The sequence below is a fragment of the Brassica napus genome, chromosome C9 (genome assembly GCF_020379485.1).
Source record: "Brassica napus cultivar Da-Ae chromosome C9, Da-Ae, whole genome shotgun sequence".
Classification (NCBI taxonomy): Eukaryota; Viridiplantae; Streptophyta; class Magnoliopsida; order Brassicales; family Brassicaceae; genus Brassica; species Brassica napus.
In genome coordinates this window covers 47327472-47341367 of record NC_063452.1, presented here as the reverse complement: position 1 = coordinate 47341367, position 13896 = coordinate 47327472, and the positions used below count along the sequence as shown (strand labels likewise).

At 34.3% G+C, this 13896-nt stretch overlaps 3 protein-coding genes across 3 annotated transcripts; 1 reads left to right on the top strand and 2 right to left on the bottom strand.

Annotated features, from left to right (window-relative positions):
- Positions 1-992: 992 nt before the first annotated feature.
- LOC125592984 (arabinogalactan protein 14-like) lies at positions 993-1485 on the bottom strand. The gene has a single exon (XM_048768773.1). It carries the CDS (start codon positions 1382-1384, stop codon positions 1202-1204), a length of 183 nt encoding a protein of 60 aa, XP_048624730.1. The 5' UTR covers positions 1385-1485; the 3' UTR covers positions 993-1201.
- A 3276-nt stretch (positions 1486-4761) lies between these two features.
- Positions 4762-7222, bottom strand: LOC106382105. The gene is made up of 7 exons (XM_013822063.3): positions 6747-7222; positions 6503-6589; positions 6164-6424; positions 5921-6085; positions 5792-5845; positions 5540-5686; positions 4762-5447 (listed from the first exon to the last, which is right to left on the bottom strand). Exons 1-7 carry the CDS (start codon positions 6921-6923, stop codon positions 5070-5072), a joined length of 1269 nt encoding a protein of 422 aa, XP_013677517.1. The 5' UTR covers positions 6924-7222; the 3' UTR covers positions 4762-5069.
- A 5288-nt stretch (positions 7223-12510) lies between these two features.
- LOC106441734 (glutathione S-transferase T3-like) lies at positions 12511-13362 on the top strand. The gene is made up of 2 exons (XM_013883508.2): positions 12511-12856; positions 12920-13362. The coding sequence occupies exons 1-2, from the start codon at positions 12511-12513 to the stop codon at positions 13360-13362; spliced, it is 789 nt and encodes a 262-aa protein (XP_013738962.2).
- Positions 13363-13896: the final 534 nt, after the last annotated feature.

Genomic DNA, 13896 nt, shown 5'->3' with positions numbered 1-13896 from the left:
TAACTTTTAATTAAATTTGTAAATAGTTTATATATTTTGAAAAAAATTTGGTCAATTTTCGAGGTTTTTAAAAATATATTTTTGAACGATTTTAAACATTGGTTAAATCAGATCCGAACCGAACCCGGAAGGAACCGAACCGAACCCGATCCGATAATTAGTAAAACCCGAATGGTACTTATGTCTTTGTATTCTTCGCGTCATTTTTCAATATAGTACGGTTAAGTCCTTGGGGTTATGTCTTTAATGTCCAGTACAGTATCTGGCCGATTAAACCCATCTTCTTTCGTTTATTTGTATTCCGCTCTATACACAGGGAAGAAAGACACTATAAGACGGCTCAAGATAAGAAAGCAAAAACAACGGATGACAGGAAGCGTTTTGATTGATTTGTTTACTCAACATATGTACTAATGTTTCAAATCTTGTAGTTTATAGGGTCAGTATAAACGTATTTATTGAATTTACCACCTTTTGTTTTTTTCCCTCTAATTTGATATTTACGCTGACTAGTTACCCCAGAAAAGAACATCAAAAGTTTGGTTTGTATAGTAATCCTGATCCAGTCAAACTCAAAGGAAAACAACTGTTTTTGGTGAAATGTGCGTCAGTACTAAACAAATTAAAAACTCTTTTGGATGAATTAAATTAATTAATTAATTACAAAAATTTTGTTACATTTCAAAATATATGCCATGTGGAAACTTAAAAGTGTTTGCTTTTTGTCCACTCTCAGTTGAAAAAGGAAGCATATTAGCAGCTTTTAAAATTGCTTTTTATCTTAAGATTCGAATTTAGTATACAACTAAATTTAAAGTTCGGACGATAACCAAATCAATATTGAACAAAAAACACCAAACAAACCAGATATAGTAGACTATTTGATCCAGTTAGATCCTGCGTACCGGTATGCAAATTTCGCGGTTTCTGTTTGCATCATATGCAGAATTGATCATATGCATTTCAAGATTTTAACTAAATAAATATTAATATCAAGACGGAAATAATAAATATTATTGATATTAGGATGAGTCAACTTCGACAACCATACATGGAAAATAGAGAAAAGAAATAGAAAGAGATCAAACTCAAGACATATAAGCAACTACAGGAAATCAAGAGACACAAACAAGACCAGACTTAAACATCAATCGGTTGATCTTATATTTTAACTAAATTAAAACACACAAAGAAAAACTTCTCAATAGAGTAATCCAACGACCAAAACCGAGACGGAGGCGAAGATAGTAGGGATAAACGAGGATGCATCGGAGGTAGGACTCGGTGCAGGAGCGTCAACCGCTGCAGCCGATTGCTGAACCGCAGAGAAAGCTATCATTGCAACCAAAACCGCCACGAAAAGCTTCATCTTCATTGCCACCATTGTTATTATATTTGGCGTATGGAGAGCAAATGAAGAGAAGGAAAACAAAAGGGTTTGCTCTTATTGTTGTAAGTTGATTTTGATGTGTGGCTTGTAAATTACATTTGTTAGTGTTTTTATACACGAGTACGCATGTAAGGCCAAGTGTATACATGTCACTTTACACCAACGTATTGAATAATTTAATTTGAATGTTTTCAGTATTTTACTATATATCCCACTATCAATTTTAGTTTAACTGTTTAAGAACTGTGTTATGTTGTACTGTGGAACTGATTTATGACACGTAAAGGTTTTAGTTCATCAACTATGAAAATAATTAGTTGGAAAAAGCAATGCGCAGTTGCGCACCGCACTATTTTGGACTGTATTTATTATCTTTTTCAGTGACGGCAAATTAATCTTCAACAATGAGTATTGTATTGTCACACTTAGCCCTGGGGATCCGGATATCCGGAAAATTTAGGGTATCCGGATCCGGATCCGTGGATTTAATATCCGGATCCGGATCCGTGGATTTAATATCCGGATCCGGATTTGTGATTTTCGGATATCCGAATTTTGGATATCCGTCTCGATATTCTATTATCCGCGGATATCCGGATCCGGATCTGAATCCGTCAAAATAATTTAAAATAAATTTTTTAACAAAAAATACTAATTTTTTTAATATAATACATAAATTAAATATTTATAAATATATTTATATATGTTTATAATATTGTAAAAACTAAAATATAATATTATAAGATTAATTCATGTAAAAATATTAATATATCAAATATAAATATTAATAAAATTTAAAAATTTAATGTATTTTAAAAATATGGATCCGGATCCAGATATCCGGACCTAAAAATTAAGATATCCGGATCCGGCTTCGGTTTGCACGGATCCAAGATTTTACTATCCGGATTCGGATCCGGGCACCCCGGATATCCTATTTTCGGAGCGGATCCGGAGCGGATCTCGGATCGAATCCGGATCTCGGATAATAAGTCCCAGACCTAGTCACACTGTAGTATTTGTTTTTCATTTTGTTTTCAAAATATTACTATGTTTACAATTTTGTCAACAAGTAACTTAGAGCATCAACATTGATAACTTTTAAAGAGTTTTTTATGAATAAAATAAATAAAAAATAGAAAAAGAGTAGAAGTTTTAAGACATTTTACTGATTTTTGAAAATCTCGTTTAACATTTGTTAAAATCTCAATCCTTAAAAATTAGTTAAAATTTAGTTTTAATATTAAAAATTGATTTTGAACGTGTTTCTCATCAATACTAATGCTCTATATTTTTGTACCTTTTTTTGTTAATAGATAATTAGGTTTCTTACTTTTTCAGTATGCTCGTGCAGTGAATGATTTTACCTAATATTCGCTTTCTCCGAGTGATTTTTGATATTTATTATCTACAGGTTCACTTCATCAGATTTTCCATGATAAAATGATCAATAAATTTCTTGTTTTTCTCTGTGTGTGTATGAAACGAGTAGATATGATATGAGAGAAGCAATGAGCTGTGTAGTTATTTCTTTTCTTCCTCTTTTTGTCAACATGTAATTGTTTCTTACAGGTAAAGGAGATGGAAAATGGATGATGGTTCCATGTGCTCAAGTGACATGATTGGCCTAACCCACATTTCTCCTAATTATTTTTCCCTTATTTCCTTTTTGTAATCAACCGACTTTGATATTTTATTTTACCTTTGTAGCGACTTTGATATTTGATTCGGCGTATCGAATTTTCGTTCACTATTCGGCGTACCAATATTTAACTCCAACATTATTAAGTAATTATTGAATCTTTTAATTATGTATATCATCATATTTCATAACTCATAAGTATTTCGTCTAACTCGTAGCCTTTGTACGCAATTATCGTATAGGTTATCCAATCCAATAACTTCGTATATATCTATTGTATCATTATATTTACTTGTCGATCATACTTTCACAAATTTAAATTAACTTTATAGACTACATAGTATATTTATTTGTGTCTAGACAATCTGGCATGCATCATGAATCTCAGCTAAAAGTGACAATACTGTCATTTTTGCGCTAATTGAATTTATATATATTTCTAGCAGAATAAAGTTGAACATGTTAGTCAGTTGATTTGTTAATTACAAAATTTAACCGCTTAAATAACATTCTCACTTAGAGCATCTCCAAAAGAATCTATTTTGAAGTTTCCAAAACTCTATATTTGAAGTTTAAAAGTGTTTTTCTCCGAAAGCAAAACTTCAAATTCAACTTCAAAACTATTTATATTTTATAATATGGTCCTTATATTTGTCATAACTAATTTAAATTCATATTTTTTTGTAAATAACTATCACATATATAAACATATTACAACAAAATTAATTAATAAAATATTATATTGAAATATAAAATTTTAAACATAATAACTTAATTAATATTAAACTTCAAGCAAAATACCATATTATTCTATAAAGTGATTTTCATAATGCATATATGATCTAATAGTGCATTTCGAAGTAAAAATGGCTCTCCTCATCTTTAATTTGTAGATTAGAGATAAAAAAAAATTGTTGAATTCTGGTGATATTAATACTTGTAAATACATTAGATCAGAACAAAAAAGTAAAAAAACATAAAATATTGCTAAAAGACTAACTTTTATCGATGATATTAATACTCGTGAATATATTCAATATGAACAAGAAAGAATTGTACGAAAAGACATCATCATCATCAACAACAACAACCATCTTCAGTTACACAAAAAAAATTGGACAATATTTGAAAATTTTGAAGGTTCCAGATCAAACTTACATGACTATTAGTGTTGTTGTAATATTTAAATTTCTGTAATAATTATGTCTTCATGTAATTTTTAAGAAGCTTTTTTGTTAAGTTTTTTGTATATATTTGTTATCTAAATCTAGTTTTAAATATTTTAAAATTTTATTTAATTTTATGTGTAAACATAAATTTTGTAAACAAAACTTAAAATATTTATGAGACATAATTTTTATAAGGATTAAAACAATAAACAAGAAAATATTTATGAATTATAAATGTGACGTGTAATTGTATGGATCAAAATGCAAATAAAAATATGAAACTTCAAATTTGAAGTTCTGAATAGTGAAACTTCAAAAATAGAGTTTCACTTCTCAAAACTTCAAATTTTTGGAAAGTAAAAAACTTCATATTTAAAGTTATAGAGTGTCTTTTGGAGATGATCTTATGCCTTTTTTAGTTCATGTAATGTCATGAAAAATGAATCATTAATTGCTGATAATTCAATGATTAACAGATATAATTAGTTGGTACACTGAATCAAACTTCCATTCATTTCATAAGCAAATGCAATAAGAGGAAGACTCTAAAACAAAGCAAAGGTCCGCAGCATTCTTGTCTTTGAGGTTATAAAGAGACCAGACAACCAAATTCAGTTTCACACAGTTTCACACTTACAAACTACAGACAAATGTGTTCTCTTCAAACACAAGTAACAAATAAAAACCCCGAAACCAAAACTAAAACCTAATCAAAACCTAGAAGAAGAAAAACAACGTCCATGGAAACAAAACAGATAGTAAAGTGTAAGAAAAAATCAACAAAAACGATCTTTCTACACTTCACTTAAACATCAAGTAAGAATCCAGCACAAGTATTCCTCTACATCTTCTTTCTTTTGTTCATCCTCTACTGACAGTTAGCGTTTCTTCCAGGACCTCCATAGTAAAAGTAATGCCCCCAATCATCATTCTTACTAACCTCAACATCATAGCAATTCGATTTCTCAGTGAAAGTGTTGATCCCTTTTGGTTCCTTCAGATTATTAGAGCTGTCAACGACCTGAATATTCCGAAAGTAACTCGCCTTTGAGAACCCTGCATCCGGAAACTGACCGCTTCCCATTTGTGTGGTTGTGTGGTGACCGTCTTCTTCCATGTTCACCACTTCCCCGCCCCATTCCACTATCGATGCACTGTCCGCTAAGTAGGAGAACAAAAAGCTTGGCCAGTATCCCAACACGTACCCATCTCCAAACTGCATCCACCAGTGCCCTTCCTTTGGATCCTACAAGCAAAATGTTCCAAAGTTAGCATCTTTGGGGACAAAAAGGCGATTCACGTTTAAGGGTTCCATGAAAAGGTATGTATGGTTTATACCTTCCAAATGGTAATGCTGATATCGTACTGCGGGTTATGGAAGCCAGAGACGGGAGAGATACTTGCTCCCATTGCTATTTGGCTGTTGACTTGTATAAAACCGGAACAAAGGAGGTTGTAGCAGCCAGTAGCCTGATAAGCATCGCTCTGTTGTTTGTTCCATATACAGAAAAGAATGAAACCTTATCAGCCCAAAATACACAGTAAGAATCATCAGAAACTGAAGGGAAGTTGAGTGGTTGTAGAGCATACCGTCCAGTATGTAAACAGCCTTGTATTGTTATCACCATAGAGATCCGGACTAACCTGTGATTTGTGTATATATGTCAAAGATGTAATGGAAAGAAGTTAAAGTGGTATGGGTTTAAATAGGTGGGTTACCTGCCAGCCAGCTTCAATGCTGTTGAGGTCTTGACCAAAAGAACCTCCAAGAATCCACAGCTGAGACAAGCTGAACTCATTTGGGCTTTGTACTTTAGGTTCCCATACATTTATTGTCGCCTTAGCCCCGTAAAACTTGCCTCCTTCCACATAAGCTATTGCATGCTAGTTCCACCACAAAGAGAAATTTTAGACCAAGAAACTCAGAAGAAGACATGTAGGTAAAAAGAATCAAAAATTTACCTGATGACCACTTTGGTTGGCGAGATCAGGATCAGCAGAACGCGGCAGAGGAACTGTTCGGTGCTTCTTCTTACCGTAACGTTTGACAGAGCTTGCTCTCAGAACATCCTCTTTCTTTGTCCTCCTCACTGGTATTGTCCCTTCTGAACACACCCCGTTTTGGTGCCATAACTGAGTGACTGGATTGATTCTCTCTACTTTTGGTTTCTTGGACACTTTGTTCTCTTCAAACAGCAACTCAGGGGTGGTACTAGGATTCATCTGTTTAAAAACATAATATGCTAAGACATAGGCAAAAAGATAGTGTGAATTTGAGGCAAATGCTGAAACAAAGATTACCTGAATCTTGTGGTCTTTGAGGAAAGGATGGTCAAAAGCTGGTTGTTTGGATATGTGAACACAGTCTATTATGTCACCGTCTGGACTCTGTTTGCAAAAATATCACACACACACAAAATAAACTATAGAATCAAATTGGAGTTCAAAACTTCACATAGTAATCAAAAGTCTCCAACTTTCTTCCTACATTTTCTTACTAACAACTAAAGGGTGGAACAAAAGTTTCCAGGAAAAAGGTAGGAACCTGAATGCTCTTAACGGCTGGCTTGTTCAATCGTTTCAAGTGTTTGTGCACTTGGAGATTCTGACTTGAGACACTGAGCCTCCCTGCGCATGTTAGAGAGAGCCATCCCCAGAAGCAGAGCCAAACAAGAAACCCTTTGTAAACCCTGTCGTTGCTAAAATGCGCCGCAGCACTCATCTTCCTCCTCTTAATTCTAAAAGCCAACAAGGAGAAGGAGAGAGATAGAGGAATAAGATTTGGGTATGCTTCTCACTTATCTAAGAAAGCTCTCTATTTGGTGATGTTTTTTTGAAAAAAGCTAACACCTTTATCGATCTATCTTCTTCTACTAGACCATTTACTCTGTAACCCACTACTACACTAACAAGAGTGATTCTGTGGCGACATTGAAATGGGTCTCTCTCTCGTTTGATGATGAAAAGACTCCACTTTTTGTCACCCACTTTCTCTCTCTTTGTTTTTCTTCCCACTTTCTCTCTCTCTCCCCTTTTAGTTAACCCTTAAATACACAGTTATGAGTAGTAAACGTAAACCCCAACTAATCAAATAATCAAATTGATGTGTTGAAAATATTGTGTTTTCAAAAAGTAACTGTTGAAAATATGTTTTTATGGCCCCTTAAAGTAAATAATTACGATAAAGAAACCGTAATATAAATCATTCGGAAATTCCCCTCAACTTTTCTCTAATGGGTATTCAAATGATTGTTTGTTTAATGATAAACCATTAAAGGTAAAAAATACATGTGTATAAAAATGAATCATTCGTCGCTAAAGATGCATGAGTGTTGGTAAAAATGATTTTATCAATCGGTATATGCTTGAAAAATTAGTTAGATTGATGTCTTTAGTTAAATGGTAAGAAATTAGTTTCACCATAAGGTTAACATCAGAGCTGAGCAAATAAACCGAACCCAAAAAAATCCGAACCGAACTCGATCCAATAAAAATGAATCCGAACCGATATGAACCCGGCATAAATATCGAATTTATCTTGTTTTATGGTATTTCGGGTTATTGGTATTATCCGAACCGAATCCAAACCTAAATAGATATCCGATAGAATCCGAAACATTCAAAATTTTCAAAAAAAACTTGTACCAAACATGATTTCAATTCCTAATATGTATTCAAAATATATTAAACATCTAAAATAATTATTTATTATATGAAGATTGATGGTTGAAGGTGGCGGTTGAAAGTTGAAGTTTTTAGATTTTGGTTTTGTTTTTATTGAATAATGTTTTTCATTTCATGAGAACTTGGTTTTCGTTTTATGCTTTCATTTATTTGGTTTTCTTTCGATCAATAACTATGTTTACCTTTCACTTGATTTGATCACATTTGATGTTCTTTTCTTTTTTTTTTAACCTATTTTATTTATGTTTTGCTTACAAAATATGTACAAATCAAGTATTGTAAAACAAAAGAACCGATTTTACTTACTTTTTCGTTACAAAGTAGATATAAATCAGGTACATTTAAACCGAAGAACCGATTGAGACCCGGATCCGAAAGTACATCGGGTTGTACCGGTTCTTTGAAGATTTACTAACCCCGATCCGAATCCGATAGAACTCAACCAGTCCCGAACCGAATTTTCATATAACCCGAATGGAGATGATTTTGATAAACTCAAAAAACCGAAGCCCGATTGGACTAAACCGAAATCCGATCGGATCCCGAATGCTCATGCCTAGTTAATCTAATTACTGTAAAAACAATACAGTATGACATAGGATGCGAGTGGAGCCGAGGAGGAGTCATGGCGAGGTAGTCGATGCCTCCAAAGAGCTTCAAACCAAAATACATAAGTTTCTAAATTGCATCTAACTAACTTATCACTAAGTTTGGTGGACCTTGTCTTAACGTTGAAAAACCATAGATTAAATAAAAAAATTTAACTTGCGTACTTTTCAAGCATATATTCCTCTTTAAAATTATGATTTTGAAACGAATAAGTTCTAAAACATCGTATCGAACGATGTCAATAAAGAAAAATAAAGAAACGAGAACAAAGTCCTGCACAAGCACAAAGCGTCAACTTTATCAGTAAAATTTTAAAATATTTGTTTGACCCATCATGTTACTTGACTAATCTAGCTTATTCTTTTTATTAGCTGCATCGTAAGGCTCCGAATGGTAACCAACCGTCCCGCACCGCACCACCTGTCAGACCATTTCCAATGTATTCTCCTATTTTTATCTCTAAAATAGAGCATCTCTAAAATAGAAATGAGTTTCTCTCCAATGTATTTCTCTATTTTTACCTCTATAAAGGAATATTCTCAAAAGATTCTATTTTAATTTTACAAAAGATACATTTTGTTTATAAAAGTTGATAACTAGCCCTATTTATTTTTAATTTTTAAAATATTTTCAAAAACTTATGAATTTTTTTAAAGTTGTGTTAAAGACTATTATGTAAATAAAAAATGTTATTATACTCTTACAAAAACTGTATTTCTCTATAAATATAATTATTTTGGTTACAACTATAAAAATTTGAAAGTTAAAAGACTATTTTGAAAATAAAAAAGTATGACTTTATAATAGAGGAATGCTAAATAGAGGAAATAATAGCAATCTCTATGATGAGATGGAACACTTTTGCCTCTATTATAGCATATAGAGGTGAAAATAGCTAGGGGTTGGAGATGCTCTCAGTAGTAACAAAAATCTCTACATGTTTGTTACTATTTGAACCGCACCGCACTTATCCCGCAATTATCCCGCACGTTACCATTCAGAGTCTAAATAGCTAAACAACTAATCATTGTTTTTTTATAACTAACATACATCAATGGGTATATATATATATATATATACATATACTTATTTTGTTATCACCCAATAGATTGCTAGTACAGATGAGTGTTCTGCAAAACAAAGTAGCTATAAAGAAATGAATGACCATTTCTGTTGGGTTGGCTTTGTAAAATTTGATGATCAACTACAAAAGCAAAAAAAAAAAAACCTGTATACAAAAGACTAGTAATGGTGTAATTAGAGAGATTGAACTAACTCTAAGGCTATGATTGTTTGGTACATGTAGCGATATATTTTAAGAGTAAAACACATTTACTCTGACTATAGCTAGTTTGTAGTCAATCAGATGAAAAAGTTTCCAATAAAATAGAGTAAATTTGTTTCTTTATTCTCTCATAGTTTATGGAAAGAAAACATGTGTTGCGCGTGGGCCAAAAGGAGACGTCCGGCCCCTTTAGGGTTGAGTTGCTTGGTTTGGGCCGTAGGCCGTGTAGTATGTTAGATCCATGTCCTGCGGTTTGTGGACTTTAGTATTGTAATATGTTTATGGGCTTTGGCCCAGCTCTTGTTGGACTCAGTCCCCTTTCTTTTTAATAATAAAAAAAAACCTTGGCGGAAAAAAAAAAACATTTGTTGCGCTAGTTTTAATTTTTTCTTTTTCTTTATTACAATTTTTATTCCACTAGTTTTACTCTCGTTTTCTTTGTATTAATTACTCTGAGTTGCACTGTTTGACACCAATCACACTCTAAGAATTGGTCTAATGGTTAAAACCGTAGAATAAACAAAAAATAGATTACTTTATTTATAGAGTAAAATCCGTTATGGGATGAGATATAAAGTTGGATTGGAATATTTCTTACTCCATATTTATTTTTACTCTATTTCAGAGGAAAAAATTAAGTAGGGTAGGAAATGCTCTTAGGATTTGTTTCTTCAGTCATTCAATTTTTTTTTTTTGAGAAATTGAAATAAATATTGTTAATACGTACGAGTTGACTTGGAATAGTAATCTTGTCTTTTGTTTGTTGGCAAATAGTTTCAGTCAAAGCGTAACTTGTAGTAAATGATGGCGAAGCAGACACAAGATTCTCTTTTCCGATGAAGCTGTTGGTTAGTTTAGTTATCTCTTCTGTTTCGGTTTGCTCAACATTACCAAGGGAAACGGAGACACAGTGCAACACTGCCAATCGCCGTTTAGACTCTGACGGCGTTATCTCACTGATTACCATACATGTGTACGGTCTGTATCGTCTATTCTCGACGGATGGTAAAGACAGAAAGATTGAGGAAAAATCTAACAAATGGTGGGGAATCCAATGCGAGTCAAACAGTGTAGCAGAGCATCATTATGAGATTCCACAAAAAGAGATTTTGGTAAATCAATTCAAAAGGGCTCTTTACGATTGTCATTTTTGGTTTTATATATACTAGTATTATAAGAGCATCTGCATTGGCGGATCATGAGGGGTTCATGGGCTCGGGATCTTAGGGCCGAATGTATTTTTAAAATTAAAAAAGCCCGATATTTGGTGAACCGGTTCGTCCGAATGATACCGTATGAGACGGGTTCACGCGACGTGGCAAGAGCTCATTGGAGGCGTTTTTTTTTGTTGACGGAAGCGAAACAAGGGTTTCGCGATCTGTTTTTCATTTTCTCTTCTTTCTCTTCGTTCTAGGGTTTCTCCGCCTCCGAGGCGATTTTTCGTACGACGACGACGCCGAAGCTTTTCTCCATCTAATCGACGGTGGACTATCTTCTCCACGAGCTCAGGTGAGAATCGAGTAGATTAACGGTTTCATACAATCGATTTTGTGCTCGAAAGCGAAATCGATTTCGATTGTTTCGAGTTAGGGTTTTAAATCAAAAAGGGGGTTTTCGATTTATGGTTCTAATTCGTCATGCGGTTTCGACTTAGGGTTCTTAATCGATTTGAGGGGCTCGTTTTAGGGTTCTAAATCGTGTGATTTCTGGTACAGATGGATCCCGCAGAAGAGACAAGAGAGATGAAGAGGCAAAAGGAGCACTACATCATGCTACAATGTGCGGCTGATACACAATACGGGATTCCGACAAGGTGTCTGTGTGGTTCGAGGATCAGTAAGAACTACGAGGTAAACGATTCTGATTTGTGTATCCCCTTTCAGTTTCTATAAGTTATTTGCTTATATGGATAATTATGATATGTATTTGTTATGTTGTAACCAAGGATGATATGTTGCATTGTCGTCATCCTTGGGTGTTTGGTGTCCAGGAGTAGATCGAGAGGCTGACAAAGCGAGTGAAGGAGTCTGAGGAGGTGATTCTTTTGGTGGCGAAACTCAATAAACAGATTGATACACTGGAGGTGAGTATTTTTCTATTTTAAGATAATACATTAGTTGTGTCCTTTTACGTTGATGATAATTCTGACATTAGTGAGTATTTTCTTTTTTTTCCAGGAACAGGTTCAAGACCTCACTGTCAAGGTTCATGTCCTAGAGAAGCTCTGCTTCGACTGAAAACAGAAGGTACGCCTCAATCTCATGAAAACTGTTTGAGTGATTGTTTTATGTGTGTTGGTTGGTTTCTTTTAGTTGAAAAAAACTGCACTAGAATTTAATTTAAATTTAAATACTGAACTAGAAGTTAAACCAAACTAGAACTTAAGCTTTAACTGAACTAGAAATTAATTTTTCTTTTATATATGATCCGGTTTGAACTTAAACTGAACTAGAAGTTTATCGAGGACTAGAAGTACAATGATTTGATGTGTAATGAATGCATAACTTTGGTGGTTGGTTGCTGTGATTTTGTTGCTTTGATGTCTTTGCTGTGATGTAGTAGCTGTGATGTAGTAGATTCATTAATTCTTTCATTAACTATAATGAATGTTTGGTAAATAGATTTAGTTTAATTGTTTTCTGCTAAAAGTAGTTTAAAACCAGAGGACCTCCTCTATAGAAAACACAAACGAACTAAAAAAGAACCAAGTAAAACTAATCTGAAAAAGAAAATGGATCCTCTCTTCGTTAACTCTCCCGGGTTTGTCCACTCTCTCGGGTTTGTCCACTCTCCCGGGTTTGTTAACCTCTCAGCTTCACAGAACACTCAAACAATAGACGTAGAGTCTTCTGAGTTCCCTAGCTTTAGTAGTCACAGCTCTGTAGGTCCTAAGCCACTGGAAAGACGCAAGTGGACACCAAAAGAAGACTTGGTGCTGATCAGTGCTTGGTTGAACACCAGCAAGGATCCGATAGTCGGTAATGAGCAGAAGGCAGGGGCGTTTTGGAAGAGAATAGAGGACTACGTTAACGCAAGCCCTCAGCTCAATGGCTTTCCTCCTAGAGAGTATAGTCAGTGTAAGCAGAGGTAGGGAAGAGTAAACGACTCGGTGGGGAAGTTTGTGGGATCCTTTGAGGCAGCTTTGAAGAACCAAGCTAGTGGCCAAAACGAGAATGATGTAATGAAGGTTGCGCATGACATCTTCACTAATGACCATGAGTACAAGTTCACTCTTGAACATTGTTGGAGTGAACTCAGGTTCGATCAAAAATGGAGATCACACTACATGTCCAAAGATGGTGCAAAGGACAAAGGGAAGGAATCTACGGACAAGAGGAAGGAACAAGCGGAGGTGGTGGTCGACGATGAAGAGGCTCGGCCTCCTGGTGTTAAGGCTACCAAAGCAGCCAAACGGAGGAAGCACGGGAATGAAGCAGCTTTTGATCAAATAAACAACATCCTAGCTGTGAAAAATGACATATCGAAAAAGAAAATCCTTAGCCGTCTCCTAGCCCAAACAGAAGAGACACTATCTGATATTGAAGTCTCTCTTAAGAACAAACTCATATCTGAAATGCTTTGATTTGGTCAGTGGCTTTAACTTGATGATATTGAAGTCTTTCGTTTATTGTTTTTACATCTATTGTGCTCTGAAATGCATTGCTTTAACTTGATTGTGGCTTTAACTTGTTTATTCATTTGTTCAGTGGCTTTAACTTGTTCTATTTGCTTGGCTAACTTGATTGTGTCCTTGTTCTTTTTTGTTTTGCAGGTCACGGGTTGCAAGTCACAAGTGGCAGGTCACGGGTTGCATTATGTTCTGTCTGTTTTATGTCTAGTTGCTCAGTTTGTTTCACGGGAAAGTGTAGCATTTTCCTTCTGACTACACTTCTTTTTCACTTGTTTCACGGATGTAATGTAGACACCCACGGGTGTATGTACTGTCAACTTGTTTCACGGATTTGTAAACACCCACGGGTGTAGTTCTATGGATGCTCTATATATACTTTGTCTTTCATTATCTGAAAAACTTCCCAGAAGAAGGAAAAAAAAAACTCTCTTTCTATTTTCTCTATCTTTCTCTATCTTTGGAAACCAAAACAACATCAGCTCACAT